This window comes from Hemitrygon akajei, chromosome 23, assembly GCF_048418815.1.
Source record: "Hemitrygon akajei chromosome 23, sHemAka1.3, whole genome shotgun sequence".
Taxonomy (NCBI): domain Eukaryota; kingdom Metazoa; phylum Chordata; class Chondrichthyes; order Myliobatiformes; family Dasyatidae; genus Hemitrygon; species Hemitrygon akajei.
In genome coordinates this window covers 56,726,547-56,749,586 of record NC_133146.1, presented here as the reverse complement: position 1 = coordinate 56,749,586, position 23,040 = coordinate 56,726,547, and the positions used below count along the sequence as shown (strand labels likewise).

The 23,040-nt window shown below is 41.1% G+C and overlaps 1 protein-coding gene across 1 annotated transcript in view; it reads left to right on the top strand.

Moving 5' to 3' along the window:
* LOC140715471 (G protein-coupled receptor kinase 5-like) overlaps window positions 1-23,040 on the top strand; it is a 301,765-nt gene that overhangs the window by 78,155 nt on the left and 200,570 nt on the right. The window contains exon 2 of the mRNA XM_073027715.1: window positions 13,826-13,921. Within this exon, the coding sequence (XP_072883816.1) occupies window positions 13,826-13,921 (96 nt within the window). The remainder of the gene's footprint in view (window positions 1-13,825; window positions 13,922-23,040) is intronic.

Here is a 23,040-nt window from a genome sequence, read left to right as displayed (position 1 = left end):
GATTAAGGATTTCACGTTGTATACTGTACACATTCTCTGTTATTAAATTGGACTATTGAATCATTGAACGATACCTCCTCATTGTGATTTGTAACTCTACAATCCTGTGGTAAATGAAACAAGCTGACAGCTCCACACTTGGCATCTACAGAACCATGTAGACATCTGCAGGATATATCACTGCAATTTGTAACTTCCTGGCCTGTTACATACAATGCCTATAAAAAGTATTCACGTTTTATTGTTTTACAACATTGAATCACAATGGATTTAATTTGGCTTTTTTGACACTGATCAACAGAAAAAGACTCTTTTGTGTCAAAGTGAAAACAGATCTCTACAAAGTGATCAAAATTCATTACAAATATAAAACACAAAATAATTTATTGCACAAGTATTCACCCCCTTCAAGTCAGTATTTAATAGATGCACCTATTGCAGGCTACATCAGGTTTTCCTCCAAGATTTCCCTATATTTTGCTACATTCATTTTACCCTCTACCTTCACAAGCCTTCCAGGGCCTTCTGCAGTGAAGCATCCCCAGAGAATGATGTAGCCACCGCCATGCTTCATGGTAGGGATGGTGTGCTTTTGATTAAGTATTTGGCTTACTCCAAACATAGTATTTAGTCTGATGGTCAAAAAGCTCCATTTTGGTTTCATCAGACCATTGAACCTTCTTCCAGCTGGCTTCAGAGTCTCCTATATGCCTTCTGGCAAACTCTAGCCAAGGCTGAGATTTCATGTGAATTTTTTTCAACAGTGGCTTTCTCCTTGCCACTCTCCCATAAAGCTGCGACTGGTGAAGCACCTGGGCAACAGTTGTTGTATGCGCAGTCTCTCCCATCTCAGCCAGTGAAAGTTGTAACTTCTCCAGAGTTGTCATAGGTCTGTTGGTGGCCACCCTCACTTGTCCTTTTCTTGCAGAATCACTCAGGTTTTGAGGACAGCCTGCTCTGGGCAGATTTACAGCTCTGCCATATTCTTTCAATTTCTTGATGATAGACTAATAGACTTAACTGTACTCCAAGAGATATTCAATGACTTGAAAATTTTCTTGTATCCATCTCCTGATTTGTGCTTTTCGATAATTTTTTTGTGGAGTTGCTTGGAGTGTTCTTTTGCCTTCATGGTGTAGTTTTTGCCAGGATACTGACTCACCAGCAGTTGGACCTTACAGATACTGGTGTATTTTTACTATCTTGACTGCACACAGGTCTCCAAAAACAGATCTCCATTTAACTAATTATGTGACCTCTAAAACCAGTTGGCTGCTCCAGAAATGATTTGGGGTGTCATATTAAAGGGGGGGGGGGTAGGGGTGGGAGGCGGCGAATACTTATGTAATCAATTATTTTGTGTTTTATATTCATAATTAATTTAGATCACTTTGTAGAGATCCTTTGACACGAAAGAGTCTTTTCTGTTGATCACAGTGTCAAAAAAGCCAAATTAAATCCACTGTGATACAAATGTTGTAAAATTATAAAACGTGAAAGCTACTTTCTATAGACACTGCATCTCACTCGATCATTGTAATCAAGCCAAGGAATCTATTCTAGTTCAGTGAGGAGTGGAGATGTCAGGACGCGATGGAATATTCTCTATCTGAATCACTGGATCCCTAACAGCTCTCAAGGGCCTCAAAGCATCCTGCTTGAGAGCAACACATCGAGCAATCTAAACATGCATTACCTTCCAGCACTGTCAGCCAGATCTGAGAATGTCCAGCCTTCAAGTAATCTGTACTTTCCTCGCCAGGCTCCCTGATCCATTGATAATCACTGGATCGAAGTCCTGGGACTCAATGCCCAGCAGCACAGTAGGAATGCTTTTGTGAGAAGGGCAATTCCTGGCAATGCACAGATCTCTGAAAATAACAAGCTGGATTTCGCAAATTGTTATGCACAAGAATGGTGTTACTGGCCCTACAAAATTGGATTCACGGGTTAATTTGATGAGATGCATTGCCTGGTCTTTTAAATTAATTATTTACATAATGTTAACTTTTATTTCAAATAATGAGAACAAAATTACACAAATTAATCAAAAACAAATATTGCTATTAAAAGATCTTATTTGTCACTAAGTGACCTATGACCTGATTGCATGCTTTAACTGACTTACTTCAAATTTTTTTGTGCACCTATTGGTAGGATAGTGAGATAAGAAGTTTTATTTCTCAGGTTACAGACAGAGGTACATGTTCAGTGAATAAGTAACTAGAAGTATCTGTTCTGTCTATGTAAATGTAAACCACCTCCACAGGAACTAATGACATGTCAGTAATAGTATTGCTGTACCTAATTTACTCTGTACTCATTTACCTTGGACAACATCAAGGTCAGATACTTGCAAATTCTGGAGTAAGCTCTAGATGAACCTGGCTTTTGTTCACCTGAATTTAGGATTGTTTTAAAGAAGGGGTATTGCGGGTATAACTCAGAGCTTAGCTCGTTTTCATTTCCAACCAATATGTCATATTCTATGACCAGTCTGGAATCTCACACAGCAGCTGATTCAAGGAGAAGAAGAATTTAAGCACGGTTTTAAAAATGGGACAGTTCGTGGCAGTTCTGTGAAAAGTGGAGTCTTTGGAACAGCTACGAACTATGTAAATATAACTCATTTCATGAACTGGAATGTCTTGAGGTTGCTCACAGTTAGAGAATCACTCTCATGCGTGCTGTTGCATTTCTGGGTGAACACAGCCGTCAGTTTTCTCCGAGGGTAATTCCAGTGGTGCCCCTCTGAGGGGCACCCTCTTTCAGCAACACTGGCTGAGCTGCTTAGAGAGAAGAACCAGCACAACAAGCTTCGCCGTTGACCATTCTTCTGGAAACACTTCTAATGAGCTGATATTTTGTGGTGAGGTGGATGGCAGCATTAGCTTGGGCCAGTTCACCAATCACTACTGCCTGTTGTGGTAAAGGTGAGGATGACATTGCTGTGCCCCTATGTGATGATATAATCTAGCACATCCTAGTGCTTGGCCTTCACTGTTACCGTGACATCTTGTACTTGTCCCTTGTAATGACAAAGACATGCTTCCAGCATTTGATCCAAGGAATTGTTAGGCCTCCTTGCTTGTCAGTTCAGTCCATTCCCTCCCTGTGCCTGCAGTCACCCAGGAGGATCAGTCTATCTCACACTGGGGTGTAGACCAGATTTTTTTCAAATCCGAGTGGAAGTTATCCTTTTCTGAACCTCCTTTTGCTGGTGTATATTGCTGGTTCTGCATTAAACTGTACCGAAGGGTCATAAGGTGTCCGTTGATTTCAAAGTGTGCATTGTTGAATAGCCTTACAAGTTCTTGCTTCATGCTGCAGCTTCCTCTATGGAATACTCTTGATATAATAAACTATTGATAGCTGGAATGAATTCAGGAAGTTCAGCAACTCGCCACCCGCTATGACATGTCATCATTGCTATAATAGTCACCTCTGGTCTGGACGCCCAAGTTTCCATCACACTGGGAGCTAAGAGTAGTGAATGAACTCATCAGGGACAGAGAGGCAGTCAACACTTGCTAAAAGGAACATTTTGAAGACCTCTTCAACTATGTCTCTGTTCTGGGAATGAGTACCTTTGACTTCATTCCACAGCAACCTTGCCAGCACTCCTGACTGATAAGAAATCAAGAGGGTCATATTCTAACTAAAATAAATAACAAGGCCTCAGGAGCTGCCAGCTTCAGCACTCCTGCTGACATCCTCAACCTCTGCAGGGAAGAGATTCCATCACAAATCCAGCCTAATGCACACATCTGGAAGAGGAGAATTTTCCATGGAATTTCAGAGCTCCCAGACTATGACCAGAGGAGGAGTAGCCTGCCTGTTGGTAAATATGTAGGGAAATGGTTTTCCATGGCTGCCACAGGGTAAGTCATCACTGGGCTTCTTCAGAGCTATCATCTCCCCAATGCCAAATAGCTATTTCTGGGATCAGAGTGGATTCTCTTCACACAGAAGCACATTGGATTTCAAATTCGTTATTTGTTAACTCCAAGAAAAAAATCAGAGAGAGGCAACAACCACCATGGATGGCCTTTTTGTTCTTCACCAAAGACTGTGATGCCATCAGTCATAGAGAACTTGGAGCACTCTCAAGTTTAGCTGCCTATAGGAAGGAATTCATCACCTTAAGCTTGGCACTCAAAGTGATTCAGAACCAGGCTTAATATCATATGTATGTCATGAAACTCCATTGTTTTGCAGCAGTATTACATTGTAATACATAATAATAATAACTATAAGTTACAATCAAAAGTATACATAAAGCATGAAAAATTAAATAAGTAGTGCAAAACCATAGGGGTAAAATACTGAGATAGTGTTCATGTGTGCATTGTCCATTCAGAAATCTGATGGTGGATGGGAAGATGCTGTTCCTGAAAGGTTGAGTGTGTGCCTTCAGGCTCCTGTACCTCTGCCTTGATGGTAGCAATGAGAAGAGGGTATGTCTTGGGTGGTGGGTGTTCTTAATGATGGATGCCACCTTTTTGAGGCATTGTCTTTTGAAGGTGTCCTGGATGTTGGGGATGCTAGTGCTTATTGTGGAACTGGCTGCGTTTCCAACTTACTGCAACTTTTTCTGATCCTGTACAGTGCCCCCCTCCCCTTACCAGATGCTGATGCAACCAGTTAGAATGTTCTCCATGGTACATCTGTTGAAATTTGCAGACGCCTCTCATGACATATACAATTCTACTCAAGCTCTTAATGAAACTTAGCTGCTGCCTTTGTAAGTGTGATATCAACTGATGAGTCTCCAGCAGAACTATTTTCAGTAAAGGTTGGTGGGATGGCAAGGCTGTGTCAAGGGCCAACAAACAATCAGCCAAGTTGCAGAATGCAGGTGATGCTGACATGTATTCTAGGACAGGGGTTCCCAACCTGGAATCCACAGTTCATGGTAGGGATCCACAGCATTAAAAAGTTGGTAACCCCTGTTCTAGGACATTATTGGCTGACCTGCCGGGCTTTTGAGCAGATAGGCCTTGCAGTCAATGTCTGCAAGAACCAGGTCTTCCACCAAGGATTTCTTCTAAAGTTGGAACAGGTTCTGAGGTTGATTTAAAAAAAAAGGGTTGAAGGACAAGTGATGGTATCCTAAGTCAACCCCTCTCATCAATATTATTGAAAAAGCTTCATAATGAATGTACACTCCTGTCATTTACAAAGTCTCCTTTATTTTTTATCCTCCAGGGCTGCAATGTGGTGGCAACAGACACTGAAGCTTCATTAGCTGAAATCAATACCACTTTGTGTTATATAAACTGAGGCAAGGAGAGCAGGAGCAAAGGACTAAAACCACACATGGCAATGATAGACCATAAGGATAGTTTTAGGATAGTAGAGCTTTAAACTGGTGAACAGGATGTGGTGTATATGAACCCAAATGATACCAGGAATCTGAAATAGTGGCAATGAGTAGATACTGGGGTTTGCAAGGTTAAAAGGAGGCAGCCTGCCAATTGAAGCTGTGGTCCCTAGCAGCACAACCTGTATCTGCTGGATGTGGAAGGCCAGGTGAATTTTCTTTGTTTGTTTCTCTTTCCTTTCTCCTTTATCTCTCTCGGTCATTCTCTCACACACTCTCACCCACATGCATTCTTGGCATTTCTCAATCACTCACTCCCTTTCTCTTTCTCCTCCCTCTCTCCCTCCCTGTGTCATCCTCACTGCACCCACCATCCCTCCCTTTCCCTGTCAGTCCCCTCTCTCTCGTTCTCTATCTCTCACACTATCCCTATTCCCCTGTCTTAGTAAGTATCAGACAGAGACACTCAGGACATTCTCAAAAATAATTAAATGTATATAGATCATTTAAAAATCATCAGAAATTATTTTAGCAAAACAATTAAAAAATCAATAAAAACATTAAATGTAAAACTGTGTTTTCTCAGGTTTTGTGGCCCCTTTCAAGTGTATGGGGTTGATGTTCGTACACTAGTCTCCTTGGCAAAGTGTAAGTCAATGCTTCACCTATGGTCACAACAGTGAATCTAGCAACAGAGCAAACTGTCAAGTAAATTCACATTGACCTTCAGAATGTTTCAGACTTCTGGTTCAAAGTACATTTATTATAAAAGTATATATACTAAAGGTTCATTTATTATCAAAGTATACAACTCTGACATTCTTCTTTTCCAGATAGCCACAAAACCAAGAGAGAAAAGAATGGCAGAGTGTTCATCAACCCCAAATCCCTCCTCCCCACACAAAAAAATGATCAAGAATGGGACAAACACATCGACCATCAAAACCCCTCCCCACAAAAAAAAACAAGAGCGATCAGGCTAAAAACACTCAGAATATAAAAAAACTACATGACTGAAAAAAACAAGATTGTATACTATTATACAACCTTGAGATTCATCTTCTTGCGGGCAGCCATAAAACAAAAGAACCCAATAGAACTCATTAAGCAATCCTGCACAACAAAGACCCAATGTGCAAAGAAATAAAAAAAAAACAAGTTGTGCAAACAATTACACTCAGAACATGAAATGCAGAATACCCCGAAAGTGAGTCCACAGCCACAGGGCCAGTCCAGTATTGGAACTGGTCCAGGAGCCTGATGGCTACAGGCCACAGCCATGGAGCCAGTTCAACGCGGAGGAGAGTGCTAACGGCTGCAGGCCACAGCTGCAGAATCAGTTCCGTGCTGAGGCGAGTGAACCTCGCCAGTTCTTACTTCATCCTCGGCCTCGGCACCGTGATCTTTTAAATCTGTCTTGGCACTTAAGTTGACCATACATCAGTTCATTTTTCCCTCTCAGGCCTGGGCCCCACCACTCCAATCTGGCCCCAAGTACGCTCTGCATTCTTGAGAGTCCAGTTCGCTGAATCCTTTAGGATACTGCAAAAATGTCAGGTTGTACAGCTGGTTCAAAAGTACAACACCCAAAGGGAAATTACAGGCTGTGGATTCCAGTGATTGTAGTTCAGAAAAAGTGTGATTAATAGAATAGTCAGCAGTTTTGTTTGCTACCAGTAAAATGTCACTGTCTCATCAGTGTCATCTTTATTGGAATCACATACAGCCGATAAATGGATAAATTCTCTTCCCTATTCACTATTGAACAGATCATCTGCCACATAAATTTTCCTTAAAAATTACAAACACTTTGACAGGATGAATAGGAAAACAACTATCTACTTGTGAAATCAGTGTCAAGATGTTGCCCATTTAAATCTGGAATTGAAAAGGATTAGCAGTTTGTTTATCTGGAAGAGTATTGGAAAGAGAAAGGCAGTTACAATCCCATGGACTGTTTTGCCACAGGGAGTATTTAAGACAACGAATCTATAAAGGGAAAATTTGCTAACAATTTGCGTCACTGGAGAAAGTAGATTTTGGGATTTTGTTTTGAATTCCTCGAGCAGATATGTACTAGGGAAAATTAGTTCCTTCTGGATTTTAAACTTTGTTGTTTCTGAATCAATTTTAGACTCTCCTCATGTGAAGCCTTTTCATGCAGTATAAGATATGCTTTCCGTATTACAGGTCATTTTAAAAAATAAAGTAGTGATGCTTCATTTGGTTTAGAACTGGCTGTCTTTTTGGTCAGATGATAAAATTCTTTACCTCAGTTATCTTAATTACTTTGACATATGACTGTTAAAAATCTTTTACTACCCCTCAAACATCTGGCTCCTGAACCAAAGGGGGTAACTTCACTTCACTGCACTTGCCCATCCAATGGACTCATTTTCAAGGACACTTCATCTCATGTTGTTGATATTTCTTGCGGAATATCCTACAAAAGGTAGTGGATACGGACTAGTCCATCATGGGTAAAGCCCTCCCAACCTCCATGGATCATGTCGCAGGAAAGCAGCATTCACTATCAAGGATCCCCACCACCCAGGAATGCTCTCTTCTCCTGCCATCAGGAAGAAGGTACAGGAGCCTCAGGACTCACACATCCAGTTTCAGGAACATTTATTACCCCTCAGTCATCAGGCTCTTGAACCAAAGGGGATAACTTCACTCAGCATCGCTTGCCCCAATCTTTGCCCCAAACCTATGGACTCTCAAGGTCTCTTCATCTCATGTTCTCAGTATTATTTATTTATTATTTCTTCTTTTGTATTTGCACAGTTTGTGGTCTTTTGTAGTCTGGTTGAATACCCTAGATGGGTGATGTTTCATTGATTCTGTTATGGTTATTATTCTATACATTTATTGAGTATGCCCACAAGAAAATGAATCTTAGGTTATATATGATGACACACACACACACACACACACACACACACACACACACACACACACACATACATATATATACTTATAATAAACTTAGATTGAACTTTTTTTCCATTTCATCTTATATTTCAAAACATGGAAACAGTAGTGATATCTAAATTGAGTTATTTATCCTAAAGGTACATAATAGTGGAGTAGATGTCGTAGGACAGTGATGTTTTTTGGGCATTGTCATGTAAAATTAAAATTAAAATGCAAGCAATATTTCTTCACAGTCATCAGTGGGCAGGAGGTTCAGAAGCCTGGCAAGCCACATCACCAGGTCCAAGAGCAGTCAACTGCTTCTTAAACCAGCCTGCAAATCCCTAACAACCACTTTGATCACTTTCCACTAAAATGAATGTTCTTGTTCTAATTGTCTCCTTTCTTTAAAAATCGTATATAATTAATGGTTAATTTATGTTTTTCTGGTGAATGCAGCATATCTGATGCTATGTGCCTGTGATGCTGCTGTAAATAAGTTTTCCCTTGCACAGGCAATAATCTCGACTTTGACTTTGTCAAACTAGGCAATGTACAAAGTCATTGTAATATTCCTTATTTATTTATTTATTTATCTATCTATCTATCTATCTATCTATCTGTACATCCACCTATTTATTTACTTATTGATTGAGATACAGTGCAGGATAGGTCCTTCCAGCCCTTTGAGCTGCACCAGCCAGGAATCTCCCAATTTAACCCTAGCTTTATCACAGAACAACTTACCATGACCAGTGAATCTATTAACCGGTATATTTTTGAACTGTGGGAGGAAACCAGAGCACTCAGAAGAAGCCCATGCAGTCATGAGGTGAATGTACAAACTCCTTACAAGCAGTGGCGGGAATTGAACCCGGGTCATTGGTACTGTAAAATGTTGTGCTAACCACTACACTACCCCACAGCCCCAAAAATTTATGAAGAAAGTGAACTTTCAATTGCTTAAAGCTGAAAAATAAAGCATTAAATAGCTGACTTTTCAGACGATAAATTATCAATTTCACAACTTAAGTGTTCACATTTTGGTTTAAAATGTAGCGTGAGAGCCCAATGCATGAAAGTGCCAGCTACAGGAAATGAGTGACAATCCGAAATAGATTACTTGTAATTGGCTGTTAAAATTATTATCAATTTAGTGTTTTGCTCATGCTCTTTTCTAAAATTAAATTTGGCAATTGTTTCCATTGCTGTCTTGGGTGGGGTGGGGCAGCTTCTGATATTAGATGAAACTTTCAACTGAAGCTGCAGCAGATGGTATTGCTCATTTTACATTATTCTGGTTAAAAACAGTGACTCTGTTATTAACTTTCCACAGACCCATGAGATGTGCCATCATCAAACAGTATCAATTCACATGGCAGTTTATAAACTCTGTTTCCTAATATTTACATACATTTAGAATCACAAGTTATATATTTTGGTTTGCGAATAATTATAGATGCTCAGAAAATTTGTCATTTGGTGAAAAATTACAATTTTAATTCCATGTTGTGTCATTTCTTTATATTTTTTTGAAATGATATTTTTATTTCATCCTTATTCAAATATTTGTGTTTTCCTGTCTTTTGTTTTTCTAAAGACTGGAGATCTTTCAACTGTTAAGCTATTTATTTCCTGTGAATTTAAGCGTACATTGAGAAAACAAGCTGTTAGTTTATCAAGGTGACTGAGCCACATAACAGCAAGAATATTCTGAATTACAAGGTATCTGAATTTGACAGGAAATTAGTTCAACTAAGATTTAGTTTCTTTTGTACAGAGAGTGGATGTGGTTTGTGGGTAGCTTATTTAGCAGCCTGCATTTGTTCAGATAGATTCTTCTGCAAATCTGTGATGCTTTTTGTGTAGTTAATTATCTGTTTTCTCAAAAGTTCTTCAAGAAAATTGTGCAAGAGTTAGTCCTGCAATTATTTTGGGCAACACTCACTGGAAAGTATAAGTAATTGCTAAAAATTGCATAAACAAATTTGTCAGAAGCTTTCCAGCAGAAAATATATCCACTGAAGCTTAATAAGCCTGCACGCAAAAGCATCTTGTTATCATGTTCTTCGTCTTCCTCAGTCCCTCAGGATTCTTCAGTTCTCGGATAGTGTAGTTATGGACCTTGGACAGATGGGGCGAGTGGTATTTGAAGGGGTGAATAGCTGAATGGTCTGGGATGTTCTAAGCTTTTTCCATTGTTACATCATGGCTTCCATGTGCTCCTATCATAGACTGGGAAAACTCAGCATTTGGAGATGGTTCCTGCTCCAGCCAGAGTGCTCAAAGGGTAGAGGTTCCCATAAGTCAAGTAAAAATCTTACAGTTCTTCAAAAAAACTTTGAGGAAGCTCTTAAGATGCTTTCTCAGCACTTTTGTAAACTGCTGCCAGTGAAGTCCCGAGTAGAGCAGAGGTGCTGGGCAGTGGTTGTTTGTGAGTAGCTAGTGGGGTTATCTTTGTGTGATCAGAGCTTGATGTTGAGGATGTGTTGGGCTGGGAGAGTACGTTCGTTGTGGTTCATCAACACAGCCTAAAAGTTTTAGGTTTTTCCAATTTCAAAGTAAATTTATTATCAAAGTACATTAATGTCACCGTATACAACCCTGAGATTTATTTTTTACAGTCATACTCAACAAATCCATAATAGAGTAACAACCATAATAGAATCAATGGAAGACCACATCAACTTGGGTGTTCAACCAGTGTGCAAAAGACAACAAACTGTGCAAATACAAAAGGAAGAAACAATAATAAAAAATAAATAAACAATAAATATTGAGAACATGAGATGTAGAGTCCTTGAAAGTGAGTCCATTGGTTGTGAGAACATTTCAATGATGAGGCGTGAAGTTGAGTAAAGTTACCCCCTTTAGTTCAAGAGGGGTAGTAACTGTTCATGAACCTGGTGGTGGAAGTCCTGAAGTTCTTACACATTCTTCCTGATGGCAGCAGTGACAAGAGAGCATGACCTGGTTGGTGGGGGTCCTTGACGATGGATGCTGCTTTCTTGCAACAACACTTCATGTAGAAGTGGTCAATAGTAGGGAGGGTTTTACCCGAGATGGACAGGGCGGTATCCATTACTTTTTGTAGCTTTTTCTTTTCAGGGATATTGGTGTTTCCGTACCTGTCTATGATGCAGCCAGTCAATATACTCTCCACCACACATCTATAGAGTTTGTCAAAGTTCTCAATGTCATGACAAACCTTCACAAACTCCTAAGGAAATAAAGCCATTGCTATGGTTTCTCCAATGCCAGCACATCTTTTCTCAGATGAGGAGCCTAAAAGTGTTCACAATACTCAAGGTGAGGCCTCACCAGTGCCTCAGCATCACCTCCCTGCTCTTGTATTCTAGATCCCTTGAAATGAATGCTAACATATCATTTACCTTCCTCACCACCAACTCAACCTGCAAGTTAACCTTTAAGGTGTTCTGCACAAGGGCTCCCAGGTCCCTTTGCAACTCTGATTCTTGGATTTTCTCCCCATTTAGAAAATAGTCTTTACTTACAGAACCTTGTGATCAAGATTGTAGGGTGGTAGGTTAATTGGCCTCTATAAATTGCCTCTGGTTTGCACAGTTTGTTTAAAGCTTATAGTTCCTGATGTTTACAGTTACTGTTCTTATAGCTTTGCTTATAGCGAAGCTCGAAATGCTACATTTGAGGTAAAAGGATAAGCAGTGATCTGGCTGCTCAGCAGGGGCCTTTGGCTTCCATTCCTTATGTTCTTAGATTGGGTGTGTTGACTTCCAGGGAGAAACAAAAAAACAAGAGGTTCAATTTCACATGAGAATTTAATTTAAAGTTACTATATGTATGCACTCCAATAATAATTTTTACTTTGAACTTTGTACTTTAGTGTGCAGATGAATGGTGGAACTCAGGGAATGCTGAGAGGAATGTGAGGAGTGAGTGCTAGATAGTTGACATGAACTTGGTGAGGAAAGTACTTGTTTCTGTAGTGAATAACCTAGTGATATGGCGTCAAATCCTCAGTCGCTGTCCATTCTGAAAGGAAAATTATTTTGTTTTGTGGAAAGGTAACAACAGCTGTGAACTTTAGTTCCTGAACTTCTGAAGCTGCAAGCAGTTGGTTGTAAATATGCTTTGTCCCTTTAAGAATCAAATTTGCAAAGTCACATGTTCTAAATTGGGGATTTACCAGCACTACTTTTCATGTGCTGTCTTTTGAAAAACTTGTATTGATTCCTGTTCTGGCATATGATTTTATTTGACGCTCTCATCCTGTCAGGACCTGGTTTCCAACCACACCATTGCAGCATGGGTCACTGCCTAGTGAGCAGGAACCTTGGTTGGTTTTCTACTTCACAGCTAACATCTGTAGCTTTCACACCAAAGATGAAATGCTCCTAATCATTGACTGGAGAAGCTCTAAGTTGTGTGGGAAGTTAAATTCTTCAATCCATGGCATGGTAGCATGGTGGTTAGCACAACGCTTTGCGCTACCAGCGAACTTGGCTCAATTCCTGTTGCTCTCTTTGAGGAGTTTCTACATTTTCCTCATGACCACATGGGTTTCCTCCTGATGCTCCAGCTTCCTCTCAAAGTCCAAAGAAATGCCGGTTGGTAGGTTAATTGGCCATTGTAAATTGTCTCGTGATTAGTCGAGGGCTAAATCGGGGATTGCTGAGCGGCGTGGCTCGAAGGATTCCGCATTGTACCTCAATAAATAAATAACTGTGGGACACACACAAAATACTGGAGGAACTCAGCAGGCCAGGCAGCATTTATGGAAAAGAGTACAGTCAACTTTTTGGGCCAAAACCCTGCGGATGCTGCCTGGCCTGCTGAGTTCCTCCAGTGTTTCGCGTGTGTTGCTTGGATTTCCAGCATTCGCAGATTTTCTCTTTTTGTGATTGACTAACTGTGGGGACTGAATAGGTGATGGGGAAGCTAGCTGTGAGATTAATTTTTATCCCCTTCTTAAAGATATCCTTTACAGTGAAATTACAGTATTAATTAAAAACATGCTTTAAAATTCCATTAAAGAAAGTCAATAAAACAGTGCGCTTTCTTAATAAATTGCTTGATTTGCATACAGTAGACCATGTTATTTGTAGGCAAGTTGAATGTTGTGTCTTCACAAGAAGGCATCTCAATGTTACTCCCCCAAAGTAGGAAAGGGCTATGAGGTGAAACCGAATAAGGATGACTCAATATCGCGCAGTTTGACATGAACGCAGCTTTTAATACTCTGAAACAGAACAATTTGCAAAAGTGTAACGGTGCAGAGCTGGAGTGGGAGTTAGTGGGATTTTCCGGCAAGCATCTCCTGATCTCAGTTTAGCCTCAGCAGAGGGAAGAATGACTGACAGGTCATTTCCTACAGGTATTTGGTTAGAGCAAAGCTCGAAATGCTGGATTTGAGCTAAAAGGATAAGCAATGATCTGGTTGCTCAGCAGGGGCCTTTGGCTTCCATTCCTTATGTTCTTAGATTGGGTGTGTTGACTTCCAGGGAGAAACAAAAAAGCAAGAGGTTCAATTTCACATGAGAATATAATTTCAAGTTACTACTATTTTACAGATTTGTGTCTCAAACTCTTTCTGTTTATGTACAGGAGGTGGAGGAAAACGCAAGGGCAAAAGTAAAAAGTGGAAAGAAATATTGAGGTTTCCTCACATCACTCAGTGTGAAGAGCAAAGAAAATATGTAGGTGAGTTGAATGACACATTCGTTTTATATGTTCAGAAGCTTCATGTCTTGATCACTACTGGCTAAAGAAGCAATTTTTCCAAGTACTACCAAGAACAGATTCTCTCCAAGTGGCAAAGAGTGGAAAGAGCATTGCACTGCACATGGTTGTTTTGCTTTTTCTAAAATAAACTTTTTAAATATTTTTGTTTTTCGTTGTTTCATTTCACCCACTGGAATCAATCAATCATATACATACCTCCTCCCTTACCTCCATTCAGGGCCCCAAACAGTCCTTCACCTGTGACTCTGTTCAGGTTGCCCGTAGTGCCTGATTCACCCGATGCAGCCTGCTCTGCACTGGTGAGACCTGAGGTAAACCGGGGGACTGCTTTGCTGAGCATCTCCGCACCATTGAACAAAAGCAGGACTTTCCGGTGGCTAGCCATTTTAATTCCCATTCCCCATTCCCGTTCTGACGTGTTGGTCCCGGGTCTCCTCCTTTGCTATGCTGGGGCCACCCTCAGGGTGGAGGAGCATCACCTCATATTCTGCCTAGAGAGCCTCCATTCTGATGGCCTGAATATCGATGTCTTCTTTCGGTAATTTTTTCCCCACCCCTTTCCCTCTTATTCCTTTCCCTGCACTGGCCTCTTACCTCTTCTCACCTTCCTATCATATCCCTCTAGTGCCCTTCCTCTTTCCTTTTCTCCTGCAGTCCGCTCTTCTCTCCTATCAGATTCCTTCTTCTCCAGCCCTTTACCTTTCCCACCCACCTGGCTTTATCTGTCACTTTTTGGCTAGTCCCCCTCCCCCACACCTTTTTATTCTGGCATCTCCCCACTACCTTTCCGGTCCTAAAGAAGGGTCTCAGTCTGAAATGTCGACTGTTTGTTCATTTCCATCGCTACTGCCTGACCTGCTGAGTTCCTCCAGCATTTTGTGTGCTTGCTCTACATAACCTGTTTTTATCTGATTCACAACATGCAATGTACAGGGCATCATCAGTTTAAAAGATGCACAATTTAATGACAGCACCTGCCATAATATTATTAATTTCAAAAGAATGATGTACAATACAGTACTGTGCAGAAGTCTAAGGCAGATATAAATAGCTAGGTTGCCTAAGAGTTTTGCACAGTACTGTATTTGTCAATGTGGAGCGAAGAGCGAGTTTGTAAATCTGGATGTTGGTAATGGTGAGGGTGAAGTGAAACGGAATGGGTGTAGGACAGGTGACAGAGAAGGAGTGCCGGGGTGGTGGTGGGGGTGTGGGAGCAGACACACCCAGCCCTGAGACACCAGGCACTGCCATTTGATTCCAAACAATAGTTTTATTGATCATTACAGAACGTCTCTCTGGTGCTTTCCACTCCCTCCCCTCTCCCTGCTCCCTTTCCCACTCTCAAGTCCACAATAGAGACCCATATCAGAATCAGATTTATCATCATGAAATTAGTTTTATTTTGCAGCAGCAGTACAGTGCAATACATAAAATTATTACAGTACTGTGCAAAAGTCCTAAAAATAATTTATTCCTAAATTAGCCAGGACTAGTTTCTCTCTCTTCACATTTAATTATTGTCCCTTTTTCTCAGCCAGGTGTGGTTGCTCTACTAAGTAATTTTAATGTATTTTTCAACTCATGGATAAAATTCATGGAAGGGCACCCGTAAAAACGGAACCCTGATGTTACCCAAGGAATGGCCTGTAATCACAATGTTTAATTTTCTTATGAGTTTCTTTTCTTAAAATAAAGAAAAGGGAAGGCCATTTTTATGTCCTGTGAATTTACATCTAATGGCTCTGGTCCTTACACACAAATGAACCTATCTCAATATAATAATGAGGGGCCTGGAATGTAGGAGCCATTCGTCTCTTCTCTATCTGCGTTTATTTTGTTTATTGTGGTAGCTGGTCATGTGGGTGGGGACCTAGCAAAAGTGAAACTTTTAGTTATGTGTTCGTGCTTGGTTCTGGGCAGTTTAGAGCTGGGAACCATCAGGTGTCATATCTTTTGTTCACCGCTTAACTTTGCCTAAGTATGTTTAATATCGTTAGTTTCAGTAAAGATTGTACGTTTTGCTAGTTGCTAATAAAGGATCGAATGAAATTTCTCGACTTTTTGGAACATTATTATTGGATTGATCGGAGGGTGCATCATACGGGATAAAGGGGGATTTTAATTCATTAAGATGCAATCTGTAACTTGACCTTCAACAGGAGGCAAGTGAAGGTGGAAAGTCAGATATAAATCAAAGGATATGGGATAAGTACAAGGGAGAGTGTTGAGATAAACGCTCAGCTATGATCTTAATGAATGGTGGGAGAGTATGAGGAGCTGAATGGCCTGCATCTGCTTCTTACTCTGATGTTATTAGATGCTTACATACAAATTTCTATTCAACTGGCAGTGTAGAGTAAGGAAAGCTAAGCTCCAACTTTGCCCTCCTTATGATGAATGGTCATGCCTTGAGAGTAGTGAAAGACACCAGGCTCCTGAAGTAAGTTCACCTATTTATTTAGTGAAACAGCATGGAGTAAGCCCTTCTAGGGATTCCAACGACCCCTGACAACCCCGAATGAATCCTAACCTAATCATGGGACAATTTGCAAGGACAATTGACTTACCCAATACCTGTTTGGACTGTGGGAGGAAAGCAGAGCACCCGGAGAAAACCCACATGTTCCACAAGGAGGACATGAGAGGCTCCTTACAGGTGACATCTTCCCAACTACTGAAGTCAGGCTAACTGGCCTATAATTTATTTTCTTCTGCCTCCTTTCCTTCTTCAAATTCCTAGGATTTTAACACACAACAGTTTAGAGTGTACAGAGAATGGTATGAAAAACAAAAGAAATCCCTGTGAACTGCAGTTCTGTGGGTGAGAACACCTTGTTAATGAGAGAGATCAGAGGGGAATGGCCAGACTGGTTCAAGCTGACAGGAAGGTGACAGTAACTCTCAAAACCGTTGTGTTACAACAGTGGTCACTGACTGTGTGCCGTCTGGATCAGTTCCAAGATAGAGTAAGCTGAAGTGTTGATCCTACCAAGTGATCACAAAGAGAGTCATGAAGACACCACGCTGGATTAGTCTCAATAGTGATACCAACCCCATGGAGACTTTACCTTCCAGGAATAAGTGCATTCACCATCCTATTCAATACACACAAAATCCTGGAAGAACTCAGCAGCTCAGGCAGCATCCATAGAAATGAATGTTTCAGGCCGAGACCTTTCTTCAGGATTGAAGAAGTATCCCAGCCCGAAAGGTCAACAGTTGGTTTCTTAGCCGTCCTATTCTTTGACCAGCTTGTTCTTCTCCATAGTGTTTCCATGATTTCAATGTCAATATATTTGAGTAGTTTGAATGTTAATTTAAACAAAGGTCCTTTATTATTTATTTTATATATTGTATAAATTTTCCTCACTTTTAATCAAGCTGCTATGTGGAACAATGTGGAACATGGAGTATGCTTTGTCCACTCTCAATATGTTGTTGTTTCTTCTCCCTCTTCTATTTGTTTCTCATTGTGCATACCTCCTTTTCCCTCTTCCTCCTCCATTCTGCCACACCCCAGTCCCTTTGTTCCCTCTCTTTCTCCCTCTCACACATGTATCACCACAACACAAATCTCTTCCTCACACTCTCAATTCCTCTCACTTTCACTCTCTCTCATATACATATGCGCACACATACTCCAAAGCACTGGATTGAAAAAACCTGCAGAAGTTGTAAACACAAGCACCTCCATCAAGAGCACTAATCTCCTCACCATTGAGGACACCATTGAGCAAAAGCTGTTATCCTTTGTTAATGCCATCACATCTCGGACATGCCCTCTTCTTATGGCTGCTATCGAGGAGGAAGTACAGGATCTTAAAGACACACACTCAACGACTTCTTCCTTTCTGCCCTCAGATTTCTGAAGAGTGAATGAACACTGCCTTACTATCTCCCTTTCCCTCTCTCTCTCCTTCTCTCCTCTCCCCTTCCCCTAGCCCAACCCCTCCCCTCCCCACTCTCTCTCTCCCTCTCCCTCCTCTCTCTCCTCCCCTCTCCCCCCTCTCTCCCCCTCTCCCTCCCTTCTCTTTACCGCTTTCAACCCTCTCCCCTCAACCCTCTCTATCATCCCATCTTTCTCTCCTCCCTGCCTCCCTCCCTCCATTTTATTGTCTCTGTGAAAATAGACTCACTTGTCTCGTGTCACTGGCTAAATGCCACTGGGCCTATACAGCAGGCAGTGTAACAGTGCCACTGGACCTATACAGCAGACAGTGTAACAGTGCCACTGGACCTATACAGCAGACAGTGTAACAGTGCCACTGGACCTATACAGCAGGCAGTGTAACAGTGCCACTGGACCTATACAGCAGACAGTGTGATAGTGCCACTGGACCTATACAGCAGACAGTGTAACAGTGCCACTGGGCCTATACAGCAGACAGTGTAACAGTGCCACTGGGCCTATACAGCAGGCAGTGTAACAGTGCCACTGGACCTATACAGCAGGCAGTGTAACAGTGCCACTGGGCTTATACAGCAGGCAGTGTAACAATGCCACTGGACCTATACAGCAGACAGTGTGATAGTGCCACTGGGCCTATACAGCAGGCAGTGTAACAGTGCCACTGGGCCTCTAGAGCAAGCAGTGTAACAATGCCACTGGACCTATACAGCAGGCAGTGTAACAGTGCCACTGGGCTATACAGCATGCAGTGTAACAGTGCCACTGGGCTATACAGCACGCAGTGTACTGAGCCACTGGGCTATACAGCACGCAGTGTAACAGAGCCACTGGGCTATACAGCATGCAGTGTAACAGTGCCACTGGGCTTATACAGCAGGCAGTGTAACAGTGCCACTGGGCTTATACAGCATGCAGTGTAACAGTGCCACTGGGCTTATACAGCAGGCAGTGTAACAGTGCCACTGGACCTATACAGCAGGCAGTGTAACAGTGCCACTGGGCTTATACAGCAGGCAGTGTAACAATGCCACTGGATCTATACAGCAGGCGGTGTAACAGTGCCACTGGGCTTATACAGCAGGCAGTGTAACAGTGCCACTGGACCTATACAGCAGGCAGTGTAACAGTGCCACTGGGCTTATACAGCAGGCAGTGTAACAATGCCACTGGATCTATACAGCAGACAGTGTAACAATGCCACTGGACCTATACAGCAGGCAGTGTACAATGCCACTGGGCCTATACAGCAGGCAGTGTAACAAGACCCAGCACACGTACTGCTTTGTACTTTGTGGTTTGCTATTAAAATTTTTGTCAATGAACACCTGCAGTGCTTATTTGATATAAAGCAATTTTTGGGGCTCATTCTTTGGAATTATAACCCCAGAGAATGAAGGAAAAGTCCAGAGGCTTGAACTAAAGATATGGAGAATTGAGTTCAAGTTCCACCACAGCATCAAGGGGAACTGAAATCTAGTTAATGAAATAAACCTGGGAGTCACAGCCTATTACTACTATTGGTGACTGTGAAACCACTGGATTATAGTTAAAAAGTCCATGTGTTACATAAATATCTTGGCAGGAAGAAATTATGTTGCTTTTAGCCAGTGCAATATGTGTCTCCAGACCCACAGATATTTAATTGATTTTGAGGTTTGGTATAGCACTTCAAAGGGAAGCTCAGGAACTGCAACAGCTCAGGAGAGTGACACAGCAACACCACCTGATGGACAATTAGACCTGGCCAGGGGTTGCTGGCATTGTCACAATAATATTAAAACCTTAAAAAATAATTTGCAGATAATAACTTGAGGTTGCATTTTGTATTGAATGATTAACATAATAGCATGCTAATTAGACCCTGATGATCATCATCATGTGCTGTGTCATATGACATGGGTGATCATGACTGTTCTTGGCCAAATTTTTCTACAGAAATGGTTTGCCATTGCCTTCTGGGCAATGTCTTTACCAGATGGGTGACCCTCAGTCGTTATCAATACGTTTCCTGCCTGGTGTCAGTGGTCACGTAACCAGAACTTGTGACATGCACCAACAGCTCATACGATTGTCCACCTTCTGCTCCCGTGATCCTGATTGGGGAACTAAGCCGGGGCTACACCTTGCCCAAGGGTGACCTGCAGGCTAGCAGAGGGAAGGAGCACTTTACACCTCCTTTGGTAGAGACGTATAGTATCTCCACCATGCTATGCAAGACCCTGATCAGTGAGGTTAAAAACAAAGTTAAGTTAGCTAGAATGCCAAAAGAGTATTGAATTTAACCTAAATTTTTCAAATTATCTGTCAGACACTTGCACTGTGCAAACTCAGATGTGGAATTTGGAAAGCATTCCATCGTGAACATTTGGTTTGTTTTCCCAACTCTGTAATCTTTGTTTTTATCCGTTAACAATTGCATGATTCATACAGAGTGAAACATTTGAGTGCTGACTTTGTGCTGAATAAATGGAAATTTGTTTTTGTAGCTGCTATTCAGCATATAAAGTTCAATTAAAAATAAAGTCAGGATGTATTTAACATATACTTTAGAACAGCTTAAATGCAATTCTGAAATGCATTATTGTATTTCTTGCATTGTTACAATGATAAATGGCTTAAATGTTTCAATTTTTATACTTGGTTTAGTTTGGAGCATTTTTCTCTTAGTATTTTTTAAGAAAAAATTGCAATTTTTGATTATTTAACAAAAATTTTCAGACATTTTACTTACTGACACAGTGCAGAATAGCCCCTTCCAGCCTGATGAGCCACGCCAAGCCTGATTTAATCCTAACCTAATCACAGGACAATTTACAATGACAAATTAACCGACTAACGTGTAGGTCTTTGGACAGTGGGAGGATACCAGAGCACCCAGAGGAAACCCACATGGTGACGGAGGAAATGTACAAACTCCTCACAAATAGTGGTGGGAATTGAACCCGGGTCGCTGGTACTATAAAACATTGTGGTAACCATTATACCACTCTGCCATGTGTATCAGTTTCTGGTTTATATGATAAATTTTATTTTTATTTATAAAAAGTCTGTATAAGAAATCAATAAAACTGATTTTTTTAAATATTCATATAATATGATTATATACAGGTTATGGGTGGTAGGATGGAGATACGTCTCCACCAAAGGAGGTGTAAGGTGCTCCTTCCTTCCACTAGCCTGCAGGTCACCCTTGGGCAAGGTGTAGCACTTGCTTAGCCCTCTCCCCACTGATCAGGTTCACGTGAAGCCATGGGACCAAGTGGTGGATGGTCGTATGAGCAGCCGGTGCATATCACAATTCCTGGTTATGTGACCACTGACACCAGGCAAACAATCTCTGAAGAGTGTTGCTAATGACTGGGGCCAGCCATGTTGTAAAGATACTGCCCAGAAGAAGGCCATGGGAAACCACTTCTGTAGAAAAATTTGCCAAGAACAATCATGGCCATGGAAAGGTTCATGGTGTTATTTGTAGTACTAGTACACTCAATGTGTGAGGTACCTTGTGGCCCCTTTGGGCCCTATGCACTACAGATTAACAACTCTGCTCTGTGCCTGAGATGCTGTTGAAAGTTTTCATCGCACCTGTGCATACATATATTTGTGTGCAGATGACAGTAAAGTTGACTTTTGATATAAACTCATGTGGTTTGAGAGGCTTTTACCCAAGGTTTTGTCAAGTCATCAAATCAAGTCTAGTTATTGCCATTTAACTCTATGCATGTATACTGCCAAATGATGCATTTCTCCAAACCAGGGTGTAAAGCACAGAAGTATATATAACACACATAACTTAATAACTTAGAAGAGTAAGGATAACATCTACAGATGGATTACACATAAATAAACAAACTAAAATGCACAAATTAAATATTGTAAGGTACGGACAGATTAACCAGTGACACTTCGAGTTCAGAAGCCTAATGGCCGGGGGGAAGAAACTGTTTCTCGTCCTGACCATTCTTGTTTTTATGTATCAGAGTGAAATGCCTGGTAGTAGAAAGTCAAAGAAGATGCTGGATGGATGGGTAGGATCCTTAATAATGCTAATGGCCCTGCATATACAATGTTCCTGATAAATGTCCCCGATTGGTGGTAGGGAGACCCCTATGATCCTCTCAACTGTTCTCACAGTCCTTTGTAGGGACTTCTGGCCCAATGCTTGACTGCTCCCATACCAGATGGAGATGCAATCTGTCAGGATGCTCTCAATGGTGCTCCTGTAAAATACAGTTAAGATGAGCATGTCAGTGTTTACTAATAGCAGAAGCTTTGACTTTGAATTTACCAATCCTTCTCCACGGAGCCACGACATTAATAAACTCCACTGCTAGCCCAACACAGATAGAAATACAATGAGTTCTGGTTAATTGGACCATCGGTTAATCGGGGTAGCTCTTGTGTTGCTTAGTTACTACACCATGATTAGAGCGAACAGCGTTTAAATAGCATCCGCATTTTTGTGTTCAAAACACAGTGATTTTTGTCACTGATTGTTGCCAAGAAACAAGTGTTAAGACAATTCAGAACTGTTTTGCTCACTGCGGTTTCAAGCACCCGGCCTTGGAGATGCCAGGAATGGCCGGGAGTGAAAATGAAATGATTTCACTACTTCAACAAGTTAGGAACTACGAAGATTTGAAGGTATCAAATCATCTTGAAGGTTACATTGAAAATGAAGATTTGGAGGAGGCAATCATTGAAAGCATTGTATGAAAGGCAGTCCATTATCTGTGCTAGCTCTCTGCACTGAATCAAAAGAATCAAAAGTTAATTAAAAGAACATGGCAGCATACAGTGGATAAATTCCTCTGTTTTATAGTACTGTAGTAGTATTGGTAGTGGTTTAATTTATTCTATATTTCATTTAAATACATAATCTGTTACTTAGTTAAATGGTAGTTTGTCTTTTTCATACATTTTAAATTATTTTTGTGAAACTTCAGCCAATTGGGACAGCTGCTCAGCTAGGCCAAAATGTTCTGGTCCTGATATATCCCAATCAAACTGGAATTCACGGTGTTTCAGGAGGTACAACATTTAGATATCAGCTCACCTAGTCTAGAACATTGTGTTTTTATATTATATACAGTACTGCTTGGCAGTGAGAAGTAAGAAATTCACATTGTCTGCAAGACTAAAGGTAATAGTAGGATGTGTAAGCAGA